The following is a 25,804-nucleotide window of genomic DNA, read 5'->3' on the forward strand; positions in this document are numbered from 1 at the left end:
CCCCAACCCTCCAACCGCAGGTGTGAAGAGAGTGGGTTTGTGGGGAAAAGTGTTCAGGACAGGCTCTAAGGCCTGCGTGTCTATTTTCTTTTTTCTTCCTGACACAGAAATTCACTGTTGAGATCGTAAAATCACCTGTGTGGTAAACTTAAATACTTTTTTTGTGGATTGTCCATCTGTAGATGTAGACTAACTATCCACTGACCCTAGCCTTAACCTTTACCCGTATTCTAAACCTGATGAGAACTTGTTCTCAACTAGCCTACCTGGTTAAATAAAGGTGAAGAAAACCTAACCCTCACAGTAGCCTTAGCATGCTGCTTATCAACAGATGGTCATACTATCCACAAACTATCTGTAGAGCATGTTGTGTCAAAGCATTCTACAAGTATGTGCATTCTTCAGTATGATCACTGGAACTACTATATAAATATTTATTTAGTAACATCTGAATGGACAATTTACATACTAGGTCTTAGTTTCATGGTACATTTTGTGTTTACAGTATGCTAGTATTTCACATGTAATCAACCAAAGAGCATTAGAAATGACAATATTACAGGGAAAAAGAAAGAACCCATGCACTGTACCCAAAGAACAAATACCAATTCATTGTAACAATGTGTGATAAACAAGACATAAACAAGACTATACAGTTACCTCCCAACTGAAACTGGAACACTTTGTTGCGTTTTAAACAAATAGTACTAATGAATGGCCACTGGACATGCAGTTTACTAAATATGGTCCCCAATGCAAGAATGTCATGGAGGCACAGACTCTGCGGTGGGAGCACATAGGGCTGGTTTCTCGGACATGGTTTAAGCCTGGTCCTGGATCAAAAGCACTGTTAAATGGAGATTCTCTATGTAGCATGTTTCTTAGTACAGGACTAAGCTAAATCTGCGTCGGGGAAACTGAGTGTAACATCTACCATCAGCTTAATGCTCTCTCCTACTCTTTTGATGCTGAGGCTCTCTGTTGATCCTCTTCTTCACCACCCTGTGTTCTCCACATAATAATAATAATAATAATAATAATAATAATAATAATAATAATAATATCATGGTGAGGGAGGAGTCTTCAGAGAGTTGGTGGAACCACCCTGACTTCCACCTGCAGTCCCCTGGCCCACCCACTAGAGAACACAAAGATAGGAGACAGAAACACAGTCAGAGAGATGAACATAACAACCAGGCTACAGTATATGAGGTCTAGGAATACAATGGGCAGCTGAATTGCACGAAGAGGAAAGATTCAGAAGTTAAATCTAATTTCGACAAATGGAAACTAGGAGGCTGAAGTCACATAATGCACTCTGAAGATTTCATTCGTTTTACACAAACATTGTCCTCTGTGTGTACGGCCCGGCCCCCCTTTGCGTTCTGTTGCGCCTCTGTCCACAAATCAATTGTCACGCACTGTGCCTCCGCAATGCCATGCTCCGTTTCATAACAGCACTAATTCAATGTTTCTACTTTTACAAGACCTCCAATTCAAATTGCAGTTCCTTTAACAACTAGCATGCATTTTCCAGCTGGCATTTAATAGCTTAAAAAGGATGGATGGATGGATGGATGGAGAGAGAGAGAGGTCAGGTTTGAGCACAGTTTAAATGGCTGTTTTAGAGATAATATTAATAAAGAGGGTGTGGCCTGGGATGTGAATTATTGATGACAACTGTCTGTGGTCTTGAGGGTCAGCGAGTCTTGCACAAAGATTTCAAAACACCAAGGCATGAACAGCCGCCGGGGGAAATAATGAAAAGTCAAGTGTGTGTGCGTGTGTGCGTGCGTGCGTGTGGTTGATGGGTTAAGTAAGCTTCCGTTTGGTTCTGTTTGGTTCTAGTGAATAGCCCCAGGCCTGATTCTGCAGCTACAATGTTAGTCAATGACAGGCACTTCAGTTATGTCACTGTGTAGGCTGCATGACTGTAAATATTAGTCCAGGAACTGTTTCTGGTCAATTAATGAGGGTGTAGGAGTAGTGTTTCTAAATAGCTTAGTGAAGGAAGCCTTTTCCTCTCCCGCTACATGGATGGATTGTTGTGTTTATGGCACATCAAGTCAAGTAGACATTTGTGTTGTGTAATCCCGCTTGTCTTTTATTGTCCCTATACACGCTGGAGAAGGAGAGCTCTATGGCTTGTTGTCTACTTCCCTTTGAGATGTGTGGTCATAATGTCAAGGATAAAAGAGTCTTTCTTCCATCAGTATACACATTGACTCCCATAGAAAGACGGACGGGCGGACATACAGTATTAATGGATTGACACACACACACACACACACACACAAACTGTACCTCTACTAGGGGGTGCCAGTGAGCGATGGGCTTGCGGGGGTACGACAGCATCTCGTTCCAGTGGCCTCGACCCAGGCTCTCTGCCTCGTTGCCCACCCTACACACTCCAATGATCTCATTGTGACCTACACTGTGGGATGGGGGTCACATCAAACATACAGTCTCATCAAAACCTTCTGTTTCCATACATGCACTCCCATTCATGTTTTTGTTAAAAATCATGTGGATTTGTGCTTGTCTACACATTTTCACTTAATGATAAAAATAATATCGTAAGTATGTCTTACAGAATAAAAAGCCCTGTAGGTTTGGTGTCCTGTCCAACAGCGTGTTCTTTGGTGTAATAATTATAGTGATGTTTGGCAGATTATATCAACTCCTCAAATATTTACTCTGAACAGCATCGGGAGGCAAGGAGTCTGTACTCTGTGTTCTCCAGGCTTGTTCGTCAACCTTTTCGTTTTTTTTTATGTTGTTTTCACTCTCTCTATTGAGCTGGGTTAACAGAATGCCAGCTGCTTTCCAAGCCCATGAACAACTAAAACGTGTTACACTTAGGGAGGCTCAGCTATGTGTTTGGATATGTCTAATATACTGTTTTCTCAGTTTCTGTTCAGTATATCGTAGTCACCACAAACTTGTCGTCTATTTGCAGAAAATAAAACAGAAACTGCTGCCATAACGATAGGGGGGTTCAGTTCATAGAAGCTTTGCAAAATGTTTTCATGTATTTACCGATCGTAGTCCATCACTGCTATTAGGAGACTGATCTGATCAATGTTCTCAGGAGGGACATCAAATACTATGGCTTCGTTGTAGACTGGATTCAGAGTGTTCCGCTTGGTGGACGTTTTCCTCTTCTTCAATCTCCGTCCCTCACACATCAAAGACACCTTCACATAGGGATCTAGAGAGAGTTGGGACACAGGGAGGGAAAGGGTAAACCCAAGGAGTAACACATGGGGTATGTCCGCATTAGGCCTCTGGTCAAAAGTACTGTACTATACAGGGAATAGGATGCCATTTGGGATGCAGACATGGCCTCCTCAACAGTCACGCTACGTTGATATGTTTTGTCATGCCTTCTGCTCATTGGCCAATGAGACAGAAATTACAATTCCATTTGATATATTACCCTGTCATATTAGACTAGAGCCCCAGTCCCCACATGGTTGACCCTACCTGAGGCTCCAGTGATGTCCATGGCTTTGAGGTTCCTAGCCTTGATCATTGTGATGGTCAGCCTTCCAGCCGTTGGTAGGTAACACAGGGAGAACATGAGATCGCCCAAGTCCACATTGTCCTACAAAGCAATGGAAACATCAGTGAAAAATGTTTAGTAACTGAATGTCTCACGATGTCACCATACATTATAGCTCTGGCATCCCTGTTAGAGATTCTGCTGGTTCACAGTGAACCGTGTTTGAGTTAACAGGAAGAGCAGCACTCCAATTATCACCTTTGAAAATAGATTTTCTGTGAGAGAGTGATGCGTTCGTCAGACACCAGCATCGCTCACAAGGTTAGTTACCGACAGGGAATATGGAGGCCACGAGTCTCACCTCCAGTTGAGGCATGCACCTCACAATGGTAGGTAACCCTGACAACCCTGTTAATCCTGTAGGTTTTAGAAGCTGGGAGCCCACTCTAAATAAGCAGCATCTTCAGGCTTGGCTAGCACTAGCCTGACATCTGAATTAAGCTTTGTATGAGTGCGTGTTTGTGTGCGTGTCACCAGGTTGGTGGTACCTTAGTTGGGGAGGACGGGCTCGTGGTAATGGCTGGAGCTGAATAGGTGGAAAGGTATCAAATACATCAAACGTGGTTTCCATGTGGTTGATGCCATTCCATTCCAGCCATTATTATGAGCCGTCCTCCCCTCAGCAGCCCCCACTGGTGCAAGTGTGCTCCTTAACCCGTAGCTCTACAGGCGTGTTATAACAGATCATTCCCCCTGTGTGAAGGTTCCTGTCAGCAGGCCCCTGGGCTCAGTGGGAGGGAAGCCCCATTATTCTGCATCAGCTGGAAAGGTCAGTCCAGCTCTCCACAGAGAAGCGCTCATTATCAGGACTGACCTGGTCACCTCCTGCCTGGTCAGTGGTCAGTCCCAGTATCACACACACACAGCCTCCCTGAGAGGCTAGCTAGCTCACACTCTGCTGGAGCTCTGTTGCCAGGGATATCCGGCTTCTCTGCCTGGCTGTCATGGCTCTGACAAGCCCATCGTCAATATTGGCAACTTGGTTTAGTTCCTCATATAGCACACTGTGTTCTCAATGGAATGGGTTTTACTAAGGGAATATGTTCACTGATGAAGTAACAGAAGTTTGAATATACTGAAAGGCAAACACAGTTCCATTTATGCTCATTGCTCACTCAATGATGACGGACCTGAATTGGAAAATTAATGTCTGTAGGAATAGTGTCCCAAAATGTGACTTCAAAAGTTAAGCTAAACGTTTAAGAATAACATGCTGTCTGATGTGCTACATTATTCTAATGTGCTTTATATGAAAAATGCATGTTGCTATAAATGGGTCTCAACTCTGGTAGTTAATTACTTTGATGTTCCATTTCAAAGCCTCTAAAACACCTTGCATCACATCCACCAGAGATCAATGGACATGGTTGCTAAGGACACTAATAATGTATGCTGCTTATTGTCTTATTCTTTGTGCATTGTAATTCATGTCCTGTCCTGCAAGGAATGTGAATGATTTTGGAGGTTGTTGTTGACTTAATTTTTTAGACCATGACATTGATAGGGAGTTTGAAAAAGGTCAGGTGCCATGGTGGAAAATGTCAAATCTGCACATCCATTCAAGCATCAATAAGTGTTCTTTCTGGATGGTTGTAATGGCAGATCTAATGCAATCTACTGTATCCAAAACAACATTAGGGCGCGCTAATACTGCTCTCTGGCCCGTGTCCAATATCACTATCAATTGAATCAAACAAAGGAGTTGATTTATCAAGGCTGTCAACATAGGGCAAGGAACCACAGTGACCTCTAACCTACATAATCATCAGTCCACACTTTGCAATACCGACATGGTCACTCAGAATGCACAGCATGAGGTTTCCATCTAAAGTGGTACAATTCGCACACAGACATGCTCGGGCCTCTGCGCACACACACACACACACAGAGGAGAGATTAGGGGTGGAACTATATAACCCATCCCTCTCAGACTAAATAATCAAATGAACCACTTCCATCTGCAGACTATAGCATAACAGTCCCCTCTATTTGTTGAAGCACTTCAATCAAGTCAGTGGTGAAATTATGGTAACTTGTGCTCTTTCCATGAAATTACACTGGAGCTCTAAAGGCCCCCAATATGGCTGAGTGAGAATGCTGGCAGTCTATCTTCTGTAATTATCCATCACCCTGGGATCTCGCTCTCTCTCTTTTTAAAGGGCCTCTTAATAGGGTGTGTTGCTACCATGTTAGTAGAGAGAAACCGAGGGAGACAAAGGGAGATGGAGAGGGGAAATGGCTTTTCGATAGCCGGCGTGTGTAAGACCATGTCATCTTATTACAACATCAGACAGTAAGTCCGCAGTTGTGACCCACTGTGGAACGACATGATTCCCCACTTTAGCTGTGCTACCCTGGGCTGCTATCTGCTAAATGTACACTGACAGAATCAGAGTAAGCTAACACATTAGAACCACCTAAGGTAGTACTCATGTTTGACTAGTTAACAATAACAGAGTTAGGGATGATTCTGTTGTCATCTTGTGAATAAAATATTCTTAAAGGCCCAATGCAGGCATTTTATATCAATATCAAATCATTTCTGGGTAACAATGAAGTACTTTACTGTAATTGTGGGCAAAAATTATATTGAGCAAAAATGACTTATAATGGGGAGGGGAAAACTGGAGTAAACTGAAAACTCTTTTTGTTATTGGTCTATTAACCAATTTACCACATGGTGATGTCACCATGGAAAGCCGAAACTTCCGCCCATGCGAACCTGCTGATTAGAAGGTCCTGTGTAGATTGTATTTTCAACCAGCAACTATCGGGAAATAACACTGATCCAATTTTCTGTAACACTTTATTAGGGAAGTCCATCTGTAGATGCTCTACATCAGTAACATTTCAACTAACTATCTACTAACCCTTATCCTAACCCTAAACTTAACCATTATCCTAACCCTACACTTACCCTTATTCTAAACCTAATCCTAACCGTAACCTTAACAAGCAGTTTTTTATCAACGCTACATATTCGTTGCCAAACCCACTGGCTCCAGGTCATCTATAAGTCTTTGCTAGGTAAAGCTCCACCTTATCTCAACTCACTGGTCACCATAGCAACACCCACCCGTAGCACGCGCTCCAACAGGTATATTTCACTGGTCATCCCTAAAGCCAACACCTCCTTTGGCCGCCTTTCCTTCCAGTTCTCTGCTGCCAATGACTGGAACGAATTGCAAAAATCACTGACGCTGGAGACTTATCTCCCTCTCTAACTTTAAGCATCAGCTGTTAGAGCAGCTTACCGATCGCTGCAGCTGTACACAGCCCATCTGTAAATAGCCCATGCAACCAACTACCTACCTCATCCCCATATTTGTTTTTGTTTTTCTGCTCTTTTGCACACCAGTATTTCTAGTTGCACATCCTCCTCTATCACTCCAGTGTTAATTGCAAAATTGGAATTGCTTCGCCACTATTGGCCTATGTATTGCCTTACCTCCTTACTTCAGTTGCACAAACTGTATACACATTTTTCTATTGTGTTGACTGTATGTTAGGATATGCATATTCTTGGTACCATTTGAAAGGAAACACGTTGAAGTTTGTGGAAATGAGATTTGAATGTAGGAGAATATAACACAATAGATCTGGTAGAAGAAAATACAAAAGAAAAAAACAACTTTCTTTCTACCACCATATTTGAAATGCAACAGAACAGGTTCTACATCTGTCCACAAGATGGCAGCAGTGTATGTGCAAAGTTTCAGATGGATAACTTGAAGTATGAGCAAACTACAAGACATTTAGTGTGAAGTCACCCAGGTATAATTGGGCAAATCGTGAAGGAGGCATTCACATTCATATTACATTTTTCTGCTAGGATATCGTCAAATCTGTATACTTGGACTTTGATTTAGCTTTTCCAGTATTAGTAGCCATATTATAAGTTCAACATTTGCAAAACAACCAGTTTTCATAACTTCATAACTCTCTATATTCTTATAATTTTTGTTCAAAATGAAAAGGCTTGATGTCGCACAAGGTTAGCAGCTACATTTTGCGACAGATACTGGGTTTCCAGATACTCCCGTAAAGCCCAGCCCATTGGCTATCTAGCTAGCTTTGCTTGACCCCGATTTGGTGCTTATTTGACAAAGTTACAGTCGATCAAGTGAAGACCGCCCGCATCATCTGCGTGCCATGAAGGAGTCGCTCTCTGAACAAATCTTGTGTCCTATAGGATATACTACACCCCTAATGATATAGTAAAGTCTGGTTACATTCTAGGATCTCTGAGGAATACATACGAATGTGATTTGACTGATTGAAATAATGTTTAGGGTTAGATTTTCCCAGACTCCTTTCTTTGCAAATTGAATGAGTGGAAATACAAAATCGATCGTGCATGCTATATGGATCTTTTTAGGATATGAAAAAGGATTTTATCTAACAAACGACACTTCATGTTATCTCTGGGACCCTTTGGATTATAAATCAGAGCAAGATGTCCAAATATAAGTACACATTTCACCTTCAGAAGTGAATTTATCAAACCTATCGTGGTGAAAAAGTGTTTTGTTGTTAGGAGCTCTCCTCAAACAATAGCATGGCATTTTTTTCACAGTAATAGCTACTGTAAATTGGACAGTGCAGTTATATTAACAAGAATTTAAGCTTTCAGCCGATATAAGACACTTATGTACCAACACTTGTTGTTTCTCTAAAATCTGCGATGGTGACACAAGGCGCTGCACAACAGGACGCCTATCCCTAAGAATTAAATAAAGGTGAAATAAAAAATAAAGATAGTATGACCATCTGTGGAGCATCTACACAGACTATCCAAATAAAGTGTGACCAAATGCTTTTATAGTGTTAGTTTCATCAGCTGTTGTACAATATTATATAAAACACAGAAAACTGAATTTTGACTGCACTGGGCCTTTAATACTCAATGAACCTTGTGGGAATGTGAACATGTAACGTTCGTCGTTGGGAGAAAGAGAGGAGGACCAATGCGCAGCGTGGTAAGTGTTCTGTAACGTTGGGAGAAAGAGAGGAGGACCAATGAGCAGCGTGGTAAGTGTTCTGTAACGTTCGTCGTTGGGAGAAAGAGAGGAGGACCAATGCGCAGCGTGGTAAGTGTTCTGTAACGTTCGTCGTTGGGAGAAAGAGAGGAGGACCAATGAGCAGCGTGGTAAGTGTTCTGTAACGTTCGTCGTTGGGAGAAAGAGAGGAGGACCAATGAGCAGCGTGGTAAGTGTTCTGTAACGTTCGTCGTTGGGAGAAAGAGAGGAGGACCAATGCGCAGCGTTGTAAGTGTTTATAGCACATATGTCAGAGTCAAGGCCCGCGGGCCACATCCGGCCCGCAAGAAGGTTTTTTACGGCCCCTGGGATGATCTTGATTTATTATTAGAACCGGCCCGCAGCAAGCCGGCAGCCCGCAGATCTTTTACACGCACCAATACTACATTTCCCACAATGCAAAGGTGACGCACCGAGCAGTAGGCTGCTTCATTTCAATATTTATTGGCACAGCAGTCGTCAGCATCACAGTAAAATTAACTTTCAGATACCCATCAAAAATGGCAAAACGGAAGGTGGATACTGAGAACCGGGGGTTTCAAACAAGGTGGGAGTCGGAGTATATGTTCACGAAGGTAGCTGGAAAACCTGTGTGTCTTCTGTGTGGAGAAAGTGTGGCGGTACTGAAAGAGTATAATCTGAGACGACATTATGAAACGAAACACGCGGACAAAAACAAGAATATGGACATGGAACAAAGGCTACAAAAGGCAGAGGAATTAAAACGAGGCCTCAAATCTCGACAGGCTCTGTTCAAAAAAGCCAAATCACAAGGCCAGGCTGCTGTCAAGGCCAGTTTTATTTTGGCAGAAGAGATCGCTAAATCAGCCCGGCCATTTACGGAGGGGGATTTCATCAAAAACTGCATGATTAAAGTTTGTGACGAAGTTTGCCCAGAAAAAAGGCAACTCTTTTTAAATGTGAGTCTGAGCAGAAACACCATTGCCGAGAGAGTAGACCAGTTGTCCATCAATCTAAAAGAGCAGCTTGTGAAAAAGGGAAAAGATTTTATTGCATATTCCTTGGCTGTGGATGAGAGCACCGACATTTCTGACATTGCCCAGTTGTCAATTTTCATCCGCGGAGTGGACTCCAACCTAAGCGTGACAGAGGAGTTTTTGGCTTTACGTCCTATGCATGGCACAACTACGGGGCATGATTTGTATGAAGAGGTGTCAAGATGTGTAAATGAGATGGAGCTGCCTTGGGAAAAACTCGTGGGTTTGACAACCGACGGAGCACCTGCGATGTGTGGACACAGGAGCGGACTGGTGGCGAAGATACGGGAAAAGATGCAAGAGGAAAACGCGACAGGTGAGCTGACAGCTTATCATTGTATCATACACCAGGAAGCGTTGTGCGGTAAAGCCTTGAAAATGGAGCATGTAATGAGCATCATCACGCGCACAGTTAACTTTATCAGAGCCAAAGGTTTGAATCACCGCCAGTTCAAGGCATTTCTGACGGAGTTAGAAACGGAGCATGGTGATTTGCCTTATCACACAGAGGTGCGATGGCTAAGCCAGGGAAAGGTGCTTCAAAGATGTTTCGAGCTTCGTGAGGAGATTTGTCTGTTCTTGGACAGCAAAGGGAAAGACACAACACAACTCCGAGACGAAATGTTTCTGTGTGAAATGGCTTTTCTGTGTGACATTACGAGTCATCTGAATGCAATAAACTTGCAGCTGCAGGGTCGGGATCGTGTCATCTCTGATATGTACAGTACAGTGAAGGCATTTAAAACCAAACTGACTCTGTGGGAGACGCAGATGCGGAAAGAAAATTTGAGCCACTTTCCCAGCTGCCAGACCATGAAAGAGAAGCTCTCTACCAGTGCGTTCCCGAGCACACAGTTGGCTGATAAAATAGGTATGCTTGCCGCTGACTTTCGACGCCGATTTGCTGACTTTGAAGCACAAAAAAGCAGGTTGGAACTGCTCGGTAACCCATTTGCTGTTGACGTGGAAAGCTCACCACCAAACCTCCAAATGGAGTTGATTGACCTCCAATGCAATGATGCACTGAGGGCAAAATATGCGGCAGTGGGTGCTGCGGAGTTCGCCCGTTTCCTCCCCGGCACAATGCCCCAGCTGCGCATCCAGGCTGCTCAAACGTTGTCTATGTTTGGCAGCACATACCTGTGTGAACAACTGTTTTCTTTGATGAACCTGAACAAAACATCACACAGAAGTCGACTTACTGCTGAACACCTCCACTCAATTCTGAGGATTTCTTCAGCTCAGAGCCTTACCCCGAACATTGATGAACTTGTGGAAAAGATGGGACACCACCAAGTATCACCCTCAACCTCAAACAAGTGAACATTACTGTGCAATCACATATTTAGAGTTTTTACTCAGTTCAAGTTTAAAAGTTAAAATTTAATATTTGTTTTCACTGCATGTTACTTCTCCTTAAACAAAGTGTTGTTTTTGATTAATAGATTTTTGCACTTTATTTTTTTGTATTTCAATCCAATTATATTTTAAAAATATTTCAGTTGAGTGGATGATAGAAAATTGCTATTATTGTTTTTTCTTTGAAGTAAATTTAGCCCACTTTTGCTAAAATAGAAAATATAGTCTACTGATGGTGCCTTGAATACCGGTTTCTTTCATTTAATGTTCATGTTATGGGGATATTTATATAAAGGAAATTTGTCTTTTGTGTCTGTTGAAAATTAAAGATTACTGACAGAGCCATAAGAAAATATTGCTTTATTTATCTGATCATATTGTAATATATTTGTTAGGTTTTCAGTAGGTTCAATTAGGTTCACTAGACTATATGCGTCATTTAAAAAATTTTCAATGAACATTCGAACAGTCCGGCCCTCGTCTTGTAGCTGATTTTTTTATTTGGCCCTCCGTCCATTTGACTTTGACACCCCTGGTTTATAGCTTTTAATGAAGTACTAGAACACTGAACAAAACAATGAATAACAAACGAACAGTCCCGTAAGGTGGAAGACAAAAACACTAAACAGGAAATAAGCACCCACAACTTAAAAGTGAAACCAGGCTACCTAAGTATGGTTCTCAATCAGGGACAACGATTGACAGCTGCCTCTAATTGAGAACCATACCAGGCCAAACACAGAAATCCCAAATCATCGAAAAAAGAACATAGACAACCCACCCAACTCACGCCCTGACCATACTAAAACAAAGACATAACAAAATAACTAAGGTCAGAACGTGACAGAACAACATTTGGATGTGTTGCTTTTCAGTGGTGACAGGTTGGCCTAGTAAATCATCCTGATTGACCTTTTCCTCTTCCCTCTGTCATTCTCTCAACCTGATAAATGGATTGCCCTTTACGTACTTTACTCCTCAATATGTTGATATTACTTACTTAATTATCTTCATTCCTGGAGGAACATAGGGCCTGAATATATTTATAGATTACCTTAAAATAGTTGAAAAACAAAAATGCAGAGCTGCATCACTCTCATAGGCCTAGATAATGCCTTAAAAATGGAATCAATAATAGTGATACTGCCAAGTCCGTTGGCGAAGTTTACTGCAAACAATGAACACTGTTTTTTTTCTAGCTCGTTCCAGTCGCTACCTGCAGCGAACTGAAAAGACGAGCGACCTAGGGATGTGTGTGCTTTGGGGACCTTTAACAGAATGTGACTGGCAGAACGGGTGTTGTATGTGGGGGATGAGGGCTGCAGTAGATATCTCAGATAGGGGGGAGTGAGTCCTAAGAGGATTTTTAAAATAAGCAACAACCAGTGGGGCCTGCGACGGATATACAGAGACGACCAGTTTACAGAGGAGTATAGAGTGCACTGATGAGTCCTATAAGGAGCATTGGTGGCACATCTGATGGCTGAATGGTAAAGAACATGTAGCCACTCGAGCACCCTTACTTGCCGATCTATAAATTATGTCTCCATAATCTAGCATGGGAAGGATCGTCATCTGAATCAGGGTTAGTTTATCAGCTGGGGTGAACGAGGAGCGATTACGATAGAGGAAACCAAGTCTAGATTTAACTTTAGCCTGCAGCTTTGATATGTGCTGAGAGAAGGACAGTGTACCGTCTAGCCATACTCCCAAGTACTTGTATGAGGTGACTACCCCAAGCTCTAAACCCTCCGAGGTAGTCTTCTTGCCAAACCATATGACCTTTGTTTTGGAGGTGTTCAGAACAAGATTAAGGGCAGAGAAAGCTGGTTGGACACTTAAGAAAGCTTTTTTGTAGTGCATTAAACACAAAATCCAGGGAGGGGCCAGTTGAGTATAAGACTGTATCATCTGCATATAAATGGATGAGAGAGCTTCCTACTGCCTGAGCTATGTTGTTGATGTAAAAACTTCTTAGGGCTAGGGGTCCTACTAGTGGGACAACTTCCAGTTAAACTGGAGTGCGCGCAATTCAAATTAATAATCATAAATAATATGGATTTTAAACATTTATGTACATATAAGTGTCTTATATCGGCAGAAAGCTTAAATTCTTGTTAATCTAACTGCACTGTCCGATTTACAGTACCATTACAGCGAAAACATGCCATGCGATTGTTTGAGGACGGCAACCCACATTAAAATATTTTTCCACCGGCACAGGTTTCATACATTCACAAATAATGATAAAATACTACTTACTTTTTGAAAATCTTCCTCTGATTTGTCATCCAAAGGGTCCCAGCTATAACATCTAGTGTTGATTTGTTCTTTATATCTCAAAAAGTCTGTTTAGTTGGTGCCATCGATTTGAGTATTCCACTCGTTCAACATGCAGAGAAAGGAATCTGAAAATCTACCCCTAAACTTTGTTTCAACAAGTCAAAATAGGTTTCTAGTTACTCCTCAGATACCCTAAAATGTAATCAAACTATAATATTTCTTACGGAAAGAAGTATGTTCAATAGGAAACCGATTTTACCAGGTGTGTAATGTCTTAATAGCGCGCGCAAACACAAATTTCCAAGACTGTATCCTTCTGCTAAAACTGATATTTCTTATTTGTTTTTTAAGTTACAAGCCTTGAACATAGACTGCTGACACCCTGTGGAAGCCATAGGATTTGCATCCAGGGAGCTAATTTTCAATATTACCTTTCTTTTGAATGGTCTCTCAAAATAAAAAATTCTGGTGTTTTTTCTTTGGATTTTCTCCTACCATATCTATTGTATTATTTTCTCCTACATTATTTTAACATTTCTACACACTTAAGTGTTTTCTTTCCAATGGTACCAATTATGTGCATATCCTGGCTTCCGGGCCTGAGCTACAGACAGTTTACTTTGGGCACGTCATTCAGACAGTAAGTGGAGAAAAAAGGAGCCTAGTCCTATTAAGAAGAGTGTGGGGCCTAGGATCGAGCCTTGGGGTACACCCTTGGTAACAGGCAGTGGCAGAGACAGCAGATGTTCTGACTTAATACACAGCAATCTTGAGAGAGGTAGTTAGCAAACCAGGCCAAAGACCCCTCAGAGACACCAATACTCCTTAGCCGGCACACACACGGCCACACAGAGTTCAAGTAACAGACACATCTCAGCATGTTCAGAGGAGACTGCGTGAATCAGGCCTTCATGGTCGAATTTCTGCAAAGAAACCACTACTAAAAGTAAACCATCTGCAATGGATCATGCCACACAGTCATTCTATTAATCCTACAGTTTTTGTTTATGGAGATGAAGCACTTTAAGGCCAAATGTGATGCCAGGTTACAGCTTTTATGTTACATATGGGATGTTTGAAACCCAACTTCACCCTGAGGTATGATTTATGCATGGACTAGTGCTTGGACTTCTGATGTCCCAGCTCTTTTCCCAGGGGGGCTGGCCCAGTTGGCTGAGTGGCTGTGTGTGTGCGCGTGTGTATTTGTGTACATTATGTTTGTCTACATTATGTCTGTGTGTGTGTGGCCGTTTGTGTGTGGGTACTTGCTTACACTTTAAGGCAAACCTATGGCTCCCAAGTGAGCTCACCCGCATGATACAGGATACAGATTATTTTTTATTTTATTTTTTATCTAGGAAGTCGCCAAGCTTGACATTCTCTGAGAGTCAACATGTGAAAGTCTGACCTGAGGAAAGGTGTGAAAATATCTACTCTAAGTCCGACCTTATTTAAAGTGACTGGCTGTGAATGGATTGATAGCTCTTAGATCGGTCTTTAATTTGCCTTCAATCTTCCACTAACCCTCTCCACGTCATACCTTTTAGCACTTCTAATCCAAATGCACAGAAATATGAAGAGTTGAAGTCGGATGTTTACATACACTTTAGCCAAATACATTTAAACTCAGTTTTTTTACAATTCCTGACATTTAATCCCAGTAAAAATTCCCTATTTTAGGTCAGTTAGGATCACCACTTTATTTTAAGAATGTGAAATGCCATAATGATAGTAGAGAGAATGATTTATTTCAGCTTTTATTTCTTTCATCACATTCCCAGATGGGTCAGAAGTTTACATACACCCAGTTAGTATTTGGTAGCATTACCTTTAAATTGTTTAACTTGGGTCAAACATTCCACAAGATTCGCACAATAAGTTGGGTGGCCCGTTCCTCCTGACAGAGCTGGTGTAACGTAGTCAGGTTTGTAGGCCTCCTTGCTCACACACGCTTTTTCAGTTCTGCCCACAAATGTTCTATAGGACTGAGGTCAGAGCATTGTGATGGCCACTCCAATACCTTGACTTTGTTGTCCTTAAGCCATTTTGCCACAACTTTGGAAGTATGCTTGGGGTCATTGTCCATTTGGAAGACCCATTTTGCGACCAAGCTTTAACTTCCTAACTGATGTCTTGAGATGTTGCTTCAATATATCCACATAATTTTTCTCCCTCATGATGCCATCTATTTTTTGAAGTGCACCAGTCCCTCCTGCAGCAAAGCACCCCCACAACACGATGCTGCCAGCCCCGTTCTTCACGGTTGGGATGGTGTTCTTCGGCTTGTAAGCTTCCCCTTTTCCTCCAAACATATTGATGGTCATTATGGACAAACAGTTCTATTTTTTTCAGACCAGAGGACATTTCTCCAAAAAGTACAATCTTTGTCGCCATGTGCAGTTGCAAACCGAAGTTTGGCTTTTTTATGCGGGTTTTGGAGCAGTGGCTTCTTCCTTGCTGAGCGGCCTTTCAGGTTATATCGATATAGGACTTGTTTTACTGTGGATATAGATACTTTTGTAACTGTTTCCTCCAGCATCTTCACAAGGTCCTTTGCTGTTGTTCTGGGATTGATTTGCACTTTTCGCACCAAAGTACGTTCATCTCTAGGAGACAGAACGTGTCTCCTTCCTGAGCGGTATGACGGCTGCGTGGTTCCATGGGGTTTATACTTGCGTACTATTGTTTGTACAGGTGAACGTGGTACCTTCAGGCGTTTGGAAATTGTTCCCAAAGATGAACCAGACTTGTGGAGGTCTACAATTGTTTTTCTGAGGTCTTGGCTGATTTCTTTAGATTTCCCCATGATGTCAAGCAAAGAGGCACTGAGTTTGAAGGTAGGCCTTGAAATACATCCACAGGTACACCTCCAATTGACTCCAATGATGTCAATTAGCCTATCAGAAGCTTATAAAGCCATGACACTGGAATTGTGATACAGTGAATTATAAGTGAAATAATTTGTCTGTAAATAATTGTTGGAAAAATGACTTGTGTCATGCACAAAGTAGATGTCTTAACCAACTTTCCAAAACTACAGTTAGTTAACAAGAAATTTGTGGAGGGGTTGAAAAACGAGCTTTCATACTAAAAACCTAACTGTATGTAAACTTCCGACTTCAACTGTACTTGTACAGGTTGTTCATCTACATGGGTACTAATTATAGATCTATATTAAAATGCATCTTGCCCTGTGTAGAGCCAATGGCAGAAAGTACCTAGACTTAATTGTCCTTAAGGAATTGCCTAATCATACTATTGATTAAATGAAATCCCTGCACTGGTGGTAAATCATGGGATCCTGACTTCTATCGGAAGTGAATATTAACACATGTAAAAAAAGAGCATGGCCCTACAGGCAGACAGTAGATAGATATACAGTACAGTACTGGAGTCACTGACATGTCAGAAAGGCTCTAGAGTCTCAATTGTCTGTTTCAATAGAAGTCTACAGTCTCATTGGAGTCTCACTGAAGAAAGAAGGACTATGGTATCATTGAAGGATTGTAAGTAGTCTCAGTGATATACATATCTATACAGTATCAGTCAAAAGTTTGGACACACCCACTCATGCACAAGTTTTTCTTTATTTTTACTGTATTCTACATTGTAGAATAATAGTGAATACATTAAAACTATGAAATAAAACATATGGAATCATGTAGTACCCAAAAAAGTGTTAAACAAATGAAAATATATTTGAGATGTGAGATTCTTCAAATAGACACCCTTTGCCTTGATGACATCTTTGCACACTCTTGGCATTCTCTCAACCAGCTTCATGCGGTAGTCACCTGGAATGCATTTGAAATTAACAGGTGTGTCTTGTTAAAAGTTCATTTTTTGAATTTCTTTCCTTCCTAATGTGTTTGAGCCAATCAGTTGTGTTGTAACAAGGTAGGGGTGGTGTACAGAAGATAGCCCTATTTGATAAAAGACCAAGTCCAAATTATGGTAAGAACAGCACAAATAAGCAAAAATAAATGACAGTCCATCATTAATTTAAGACATGAAGGTCAGTCAATCCAGAACAAGTGCAGTCGCAAAAACCATCAAGCGCTGTTATGAAACTAGCTCTCATGAGGACTGCCACAGGAAAAAATTTAAAAATGAACTTTCAACAAGGCACACCTGCTAATTGAAATGGGTGACTACCGCATGGAACTGGTTGAGAGAATGCCAAGAGTGTGCAAAGTTATCATCAAGGCAAAGGGTGGCTACTTTGAAGAATCTCAAATATAAAATATATTTTGATTTGTTGAACACTTTTTTTGCTTACTACATGATTCCATATGTGTTATTTCATAGTTTTGATGTCTTCACCATTATTCTACAATGTAGAAAATAGTAAAAATAAAGAAAACCCCTTGAATGAGTAGGTGTGTCCAAACTATTGACTGGTGCTGTATATATTTCACTGAGACTACAGTCCTTCCTTGAGACTGCAGACTATTTACAATCCTTCAATGACACCATAGTCCTTATTTCTTCAGTGAGACTCCAATGAGACTGTAGAAGCCTCCAGAGCCTTTCTAACATGTCCAGTGAGATTCAATGGAACAGGCAAAACCTTCAGTATGCTACAACTCCCTATAGTAATCCATGTAGTCCATGTGAATAATCTAGACAATCTCCAGCTCTGTATCCTCTCATGTAAAAGCAGCCTCTTTACTGCCAACTGAAATGTAGGTCACTACCCCATGTGTTTCCTGGTGTGATCATGTATTATTCACCCATCTAAGTATATTTTTATGTTAGCCTTCTTTTAACACCATGGGGGTGGTTCTTGGGGAACAGTGACTCCCCACTAAACTCTCTTAGATAATGTCTCCTTATTCACTAATTCATTAAGTCACAATTGTGCATTTATTGTTGCTTGTCTATGTACCTAAGACAATATGAAGTGTATTGAGAGACATAAAGAGGTTAGCTTACCGAGGTGACGTACTGGATGTCCCTACAGAGTTTAGTCTCTCTGGGGAAGTCTGCTAGGTCCAGGAAGTTATCCACCACCACCTGGCCAATGATGTCGTGGCGGGAGAAGCGGTCAAAGTCGTAGACACTGAAGTGCAGTTTGCGTGTGGGCAGCTCAGTGTAGGCCACAGGGAACAGGAAGACCTCATCGAACACGGGGTTGAGGGTCTTGCGGTGAACCTTGGTCTGGTGCTTGGTCTTGCGGTCGGGGAGCAGGTAGATTTTGATATAAGGGTCAGAGGTTCCTGTGAAGTCCTTGGCCGGTAAATCCTGGGCCTTGTGGATCTTGATGATGAGCTGCTCCAGGTCACAGTCGAACTTGAGGATGAAGTGTATCCGCCCGCAGCTGTCGGCCCTCCTGCCGTCGTCCGTGTCCACGGAGTGCTGCTTATAGAGCTCAGGTTTGATCCGGCCCAGAGTGGCCAGGGACTCCTGTCTCTGGAACTGGCCCATGTTGAAGTCTGGGTTGGACAGGTTCATCTGGCGGCGGAATGAGTTGTGCCTACAGAGGGTAGAGAAACCAGTTATCATTAGCTATCTATAGACCTAATGCAACAGGGTTAGTTGAATTGCCTTGTTATTGTTTCTGTTTTGTGGGGCTGACCGAACAGAGGAGGTGGGTTCAGTGATCTGGCGCTGCACCCGGGCAATGTGGCGGATGTGGTTCTCCTTGGGCTTGGACTGGACCTCCAGGGGGATGTCTGGGGACGTGTGGCTGATCTTCATGGCTGACTCTGGTGCTAAAAGGCCTGAGGGCTCCTTGACACAGTCCTCGCTGTATTCATTCTCCACCCCATCCATCTCCATCAGGACTGGCTGCTGGTCCCCGTGGCCATCCTTCAAGCCCTCGGGAAGGCCACGGTCGCACCATGGCACCCAGCACAGCTTCCATGAAAAGAAGAGTGAGACCCCGAAAAGAGCCAGGCCACAGGTGGTTACCAACAGTGACAGCAGGCTCACCGAGACATCTGGACAGACAGAACCATTGTGAGAGATGGAATTAGGGCAAGTGAGGGGATAGTACAAAGATATTTTTTGTATTGATATCAACATATTATTTATGCTATTGACTTTTCTTTATATCTCTCAATGTTTTCCTCATCTTGATATTGCACAAAAATGTGTACTTTATCATAAACATCACTGTAAGGAAAGACGTAAGGACAATTTGATGGACATTGTCCTCTGGATTTTAAGACGAGGCCTGCAATTGTATACATTAGCAAGGGATGAACAACTCAGATGGGTTTTAGCAGGTTATAGAGTCCTGCTCAGTCAACATTAACTCATCAGTAAGTCCTCCCATCTCAAATGTCCTCTCACAGACAGTGAAAGGGAACAGGCTTTTGTCTGAGATGGAACACACCAGGCTATCAGTATAAGTTCCAGTTCTCAGAAAGAGCATCTCACTACCTGATGAATGAGCTCACCCTGTCTCTGTGTGGTCCCGTGTGGCTCAGTTGGTAGAGCATGGCGCTTGCAACGCCAGGGTTTGTGGGTTCGATTTCAATGGGAACCAGTACGAGAAAATGTATGAACTCACTACTGTAAGTTGCTCTGGATAAGAGCGTCTACTAAAATGTTAATGTAGTGTCTCCCCTCCCCAGTCATTGTGAATCAGGCTATACATACACCTAGGGCTTTTGGTCCACAGTGAATAAGCCCCTGTCAGTGTCCTGCAACTGCCATAGCTTCCAATCAGATCTATTGTGTACACTGTCTCTCGGCCATACTTCCCTTTGATTATCTAGAGCAGTGGAGGGAAATGGAGCCTCATTTGGTGTTGAGTTATTCCTCCCACCACTCCATCCTGGTTGGGCTTTGCAGCTCTGCAGTACACATTCACAGTGTGCAGCCAGGGATCCATGGGCTCATTGGGCTGGCCCACATACTGCACTGGAGACCAACTGGGGCTTCTGCACTAAGCCATAGATAGATGGCATGCCCAGACATTGTGGGACCAGTTTTTGAGGATTCACTCATCTGGTTGTCTGCTATTTTGACGATCTTTGGTATATTTAAATTTGGCTGTTCTAAAAAGAGAAGAAATCAAGGACACTAGATGAGAAGTTTGGAAGCAGAATTGCTCTTTCCCTTGCTAATTGAATGTATGAAAGTTGTTGTCCCACCAAACTCCCAGCCCTCCTGGGACAAATCTGCTCTTCCTATCCTAAAACTGACAAGGTGCAATCAATATAATGTGCTCTAAATACCACTGCCTCTAATTAAATCTGCAGCTCAATTCATTACAAACACGACACAGGGTTAAAGTTAAAAACTTTCTCAAAGGAACACTGACTGACATGTTTAATTAGCACTGGCTTAATTATTTTAATTATTAATATTGTATTAATCAACCACCCAGCAACCACCCAACACTAGCACACACACACACACACACACACACACACACACACACACACACACACACACACACACACACACAACCCAAATGTGTATAGGACTATGTGTATTCAATGTGCTGTGTAGGGGATATAATGTACTAATTAGGCAGCCCTGCTATGGTTGCGTTTGCTCATACTGTGGATTAGAGAACACGTTATGGTGGAACAACATGTGGTGCCCTTGATAGGGTCTATCCATATAAATGAATTGAACCTCTCTGATATTTCACACTGTAAGCATAATATATCCTGTGTTCCATTTCAGACAGGCAGAAGCTCAGACAGGCTATGAGAGCAACATGTGAAAACAGCTTTTAAAAGAAGCCAAGGTTAAAATGACAAAAAACACTCCTACAATTCAAGATCCACAGTCTGTCAAAGAATGTGTGAAAGATTATTTATTTACAGTATGTCTGCTAAACTGTCTGACAGTTTATGGAATCACACATTTTCTCACATATTTCAATACAATATTTTATAAACAGGTGTTTGAACCGAAATTATTTACCAATTGTCTTGTTCTGAACAGAACCATCATTTTTTTGTCCAGTTCCACTGTTCTGACCAGAAAAATACAGTTCTGAACAGATTCGAACCCCAAAAAAGTAACAGTTTATATTGTTATTTCTGTTCATTTTTAAACCTCTGAAATCATAGCTCGACATGAAATTACTTCACAAATGGATAGAGCAGGTTTCTATGGAGCAGGGCAGGCTATCTACATGCAGTGGACAGACAAGTGTAGTGTAGGATGAGAGATGCAACTGAAATTCGTGGGTGAGGAGATCACTGTGCATGATGCACTGGGCATCTTGTTGTTATGACATGCATTATCTGGATTAGGTCCACAGAATTGTACCTACAGAGGAGTGCTTCTATGAAGGAACTTTGGATGTCTTTGAGTTGGCTTAACTAACATTTTGACCAGAGCTAGCCCTTTATCATGACTCTCAGTTCCATTACATTACATATAATGCCACCTAGAGCTGACGAGAGCTAGACCAGAGCTAGCTAGCTAACTAACAAGCTTGTGTGTGCAGAGTAGCACCAGGGGCGTAGGCATGGGATGGAGCAAAAACAAAAAGAATATACATTATTATGACAAAACTATGCTTCTGAGGGAGGGGGAGGGGCATGGGGAGGGTCAGGTAGCCTACACACACACTGGCAAAGATTTTCAGCTGTCAGGCATGAAGACACTGGAATAAGTTTCTGAGTGACAAAGTCAGGGCTTTGCATAGATGCTTTGTTATGTTTTTTAAAGAAAAAAATCCCTGGAATGTAAAATAACATTATTACCAGTTCCCATGCCTTTTCTGTTCCGGAACAGTTCAGACCATTTTTGTTCTCGGTTCCGGTTCTGTTCCTATTTTTATTTTTTATTTTATGGTTTTTGGTTCTGTTCCTTGAACCGGTTCCAACCCCTGCTTATAAATTATGTGTGTAAAAACAATCAAATGTAAAGGCACCAACAGTCTTGAGAAATACTGTATTGGGAACTATTTTATGACATTCATGACATTTTTGACTATTTATTTGCCAAACTTCAGGCCACTGTCCCCTCGGCCTCTGAACATCACAGGGAAAACAGACTTACATCCTTGTGATCATCATGGATAGATATTTATTGCACAGAAGATCATTTGTCTCTAGCATAAAGGTCAAAGGTTGATGTCAAGGTCAAATTGACTTCAAATTGACTTCAGATGAAGTGTTGCTCATCACAGTTTATATGTGATCAGCACCATTCCTGTGCAGAAAGCAGCTTGTTTCTAGACCAAGGTTATATACGGTAGAACAATGTCAAGGTAAAATTGCGGGGGTCAAATTGCAGGGGTCAAATTGCGGGTCAAATTTACCCAGAACATCATGTATGTCACTAATTTTGTATTAATGAATGAATTGTTTTACCAGTTTGAGAACCATATGTCGGAAAGTAGATGAAGGGTCATAGTGGAAAAGTTACGTAAAATAGTATTTCTGTTCTGGGTCAATTTGACCTGAAACATAAAGGAAGGGTTAAACAACGTAAATGTAAACAAACATTGCACAGCTTCAAAACATAGTTAAAACTGTATTTTGTTATATCATGGAGGCTCAGTCCTTGCATCCATAGCTCTGTCTATGAATTTAAAAGTGGCTACATTTCTCCCATCCCTCAGCCTTTTACCAAAACAGTGGCGTCCAAGTGTATCTCCTGCTGTTAGGGAAGACATGTTTACTGATTGATCAATTATTACTGATACTTTGACACTTCACATGGATGCTGCATAAAAACCATTCACTTATTGCATTCAGTGGGTGCTAAAGTAACAATCAAGCTGACAAACCTCTGATTTAATCCTGAGATTTTGATGAAGAAATGTTGGATAATCACTAACATTACATGGGCTATAGCAAGAAAGATTAGATTGAGAACCACTGTGACGTGAAGTTTAATGCAGGACGTATGCGGAAGACGGAGACCAACTCAGTGGTCTTGTGAGCCCTGAAATTAGAAGGTTGGGAGTTCGATCCGGAGCCGAGACATACAAAAGACTGTAAAAATGGGACCAAGTGCCTCTCTGCTTGGCACTCAGCATTAAGGAAATAGATTGAGGGTAAGGCCCTGTGATAGAAAAGCTTCCTGTCCAGGGGCTGTGTTTGTACATCAAGCTGCCTCACACTACAGAAACAGGAGACAGGCATGAACATAAACATGATCCTAAGAAGCTTTTTGAAGTGCCTCATTCTGTTGAGATTACACTCTTGGAAAAAGGGGTTCCAACAGGGTTCTGCGGCTGTCCCCATAGGAGAACGCTTTTTGGTTCCAGGTAAAACCCTTTTTGGATACAGGTAGAACTCTTTTGGGTTCCATGTACAACCCTCTGTGGAAAGAGTTCTACCTGGAGCCAAAAGGGGTTCTTCAATGTTTACTCCTATGGGGACAGCCGAAGAACTCTTTTTGGTTCTAGATAGCACCCTTTTTATAGGAGTGTAGGGATTTCATCACTGAATGATCACATTAGTTCTATATAATGTTTTATAATATTCATCGTCCTCACAGATCCGTACACATCCACAACACTCAGTAGGTTTTGATCTACTAAAGTTTAGATTTTCATGAAGTTGAGATACTTTGGCGATAAATGGCCCTCTGAGGGTCCTAGCTGCCCCCTTGTGGTCTCATTATAGAAGACTCCTACACCATACAGGCCTGTAGGCAGTGGGTCATATTGGCTCTCCCATTAGACCCATTGTGTTGTTTATATTAGTCTGCTACTCATCCATAGAGAGGGGAAGTCCAGGTTGTGGCCTTTCATTAAACAGTTGTCTAGTTCCTCTAGGGAAGCACACTGACTGTCATGGTTCAATAAACCTACAGCAGCAGCACCACCAACATTATGTCAATAAGTCACAATTGCAAAGGTGAGAGGTCATTTTGATATGGGGGATTGAGAGACTAGAGAGAGAGGGACCTTTAGAACCAATTGATTGTTTTTCCCCTAGAAGGGCTGCAGTAACAGATTGTTGGATCCACAGAAAGCTACTGGTTACTGACACTGCTATCCCACTGCCACAGAGAGAGGCTCTGTTAAGCACGAGAAGATTGTGTGAGAATCACAGAAAGAGAAGTTTCCTTAACCTCATCTCTGTCCTTGATGGATTTGGATGTAAATTACCAGAGGATGTGATATGGACTTTTCTCATCTGTCCATTGCCCGTAGGCATTTCATACCAGCATACATGCAGCTTTATGGCCACTTATTTTCCGACTAAAAATCCTATTTGTAACTGTCCAGACCAGATTAGACTCTTTCCACAAGTGGGCCTGACCAAAACCAAAGCATCAAGTTTCATAGTGGTCCTCTATTATTCAGATATGGATGGCAACATGGGAGGGTCAAAACTAGTTCCCACCCTTTCCTGGGCGGTTTTAATAGCTTTACATCTATAAAACGTTGCTTATGTGGAGCAACCTGCAGTAAATAGGTCACAGAGTAACTGGGAAAAGATCTGTTAGCAGAACTTCTGTAGGATCATGCATGTTTAATGGAATTTGTAACATGTTTAATAAACGCATCAGTCAAGCCCAGTAGCTAACCTACGGTGTAACAAGAGACCTCACATACCACTCTGGTCTGTGACTTGATAGTGTGTGGTGGTTGGACTGAGGTACCAACAAAATTTCCATTTGATCAATCATCACTATTTGTCACTTAAAGGTAATTTAGTTGTCAAAGTCAATATACAGCTGAAATGAATAATAAATAAACCGTCAAATTAACATTTAGAATATAACACACTTAGAATAATTTAGAGTGCTGCTGTCACTGGATGGTTGTGTGACCCAGGGAGCAAGAACTTCAAAGCATTATGTTATCTGGGCAATGGTAAATGGGTGGGGCTCCTATCCCCTCCACTCTGTCAAAACACACACAAATAAAACGTTCCTTTGTGCTGCTGTAGACGCCTTGATGAACACAGGCAACCTCTTGTAGGATATTATAATTATTTTTTATTTTTTATTTAACCAGAGAAGTCACTAGCCTAAGTGTATGCCATTTGCCTAAGTAGTTTACATTGTTTAAAAGGAAATGCCCTATAGACCGCTATCCAGTTCTGGATAATATTGATATAGACTACTATGCAACACGTTTCTAAACCTCACTTTTCACTGGAAAAAAGTGTCTTGCAAAATGTTTTAAAACCACCGAATTTGCTATCATAACGCTCTTTTCAAAAGTGTGGATGATTAAAAATTCTGAGATTGAGTAATTGAGAAGTTTTAAATCTCACCATCCTGTACAAAATCTATCTCATTGTTATAGCTAAATCAAAATGTTGTATTTCACATTACTGCACAACATACCTGAGTCTGAGTATCTCGGTCTGGCAAGATCTCGAAAATAGTATATGAAATCCACACAATTGTCGTTTTGCACTTCGCCCCTAGAACATAGATCCGACAGCAGTTCTAGAGCCTTTCGACAAATCTCGTCCTCTCTGTCTCCAGGCATTTCCCACCAGCATCCTTCTGAATGGAGGGGCTCTTCCGCAGCTCCACACCACTCCTAACGCCTATCTAGACCCCGATCCCCGGTGTCGGGAGCAGAGAGTCATCCCAAAGAGAACTTTTTGCATACACCGTCATCACGCAAGCGGAGAGTGGAAAAAATCTTTATCCAACTAAGTTTTACT

At 41.8% G+C, this 25,804-nt stretch overlaps 1 protein-coding gene across 1 annotated transcript; it reads right to left on the bottom strand.

Annotated features, from left to right (window-relative positions):
- Positions 1 to 1,027: 1,027 nt before the first annotated feature.
- Positions 1,028 to 25,804, bottom strand: LOC139374753 (synaptotagmin IXb). The gene is made up of 7 exons (XM_071115885.1): positions 25,476 to 25,804; positions 18,823 to 19,186; positions 18,180 to 18,720; positions 3,487 to 3,607; positions 3,040 to 3,211; positions 2,305 to 2,434; positions 1,028 to 1,138 (listed from the first exon to the last, which is right to left on the bottom strand). The coding sequence occupies exons 1-7, from the start codon at positions 25,621 to 25,623 to the stop codon at positions 1,064 to 1,066; spliced, it is 1,551 nt and encodes a 516-aa protein (XP_070971986.1). The 5' UTR covers positions 25,624 to 25,804; the 3' UTR covers positions 1,028 to 1,063.

The sequence above is a fragment of the Oncorhynchus clarkii genome, chromosome 2, assembly GCF_045791955.1.
Source record: "Oncorhynchus clarkii lewisi isolate Uvic-CL-2024 chromosome 2, UVic_Ocla_1.0, whole genome shotgun sequence".
Taxonomy (NCBI): domain Eukaryota; kingdom Metazoa; phylum Chordata; class Actinopteri; order Salmoniformes; family Salmonidae; genus Oncorhynchus; species Oncorhynchus clarkii.

What these genes read in the sequence shown, in the direction of transcription:
- LOC139374753 (XM_071115885.1), bottom strand. Translation starts at nt 25,623, where the DNA reads ATGCCTGGAGACAGAGAGGACGAGATTTGTCGAAAGGCTCTAGAACTG. An exon ending in GAACCCACCTCCTCTGTTCG is followed by an intron (nt 18,721 to 18,822) that starts GTCAGCCCCACA and finishes TACCCTCTGTAG; the next exon opens with GCACAACTCATTCCGCCGCC. An exon ending in ACTGGCACCCCCTAGTAGAG is followed by an intron (nt 1,139 to 2,304) that starts GTACAGTTTGTG and finishes TGTGTTCTCTAG; the next exon opens with TGGGTGGGCCAGGGGACTGC.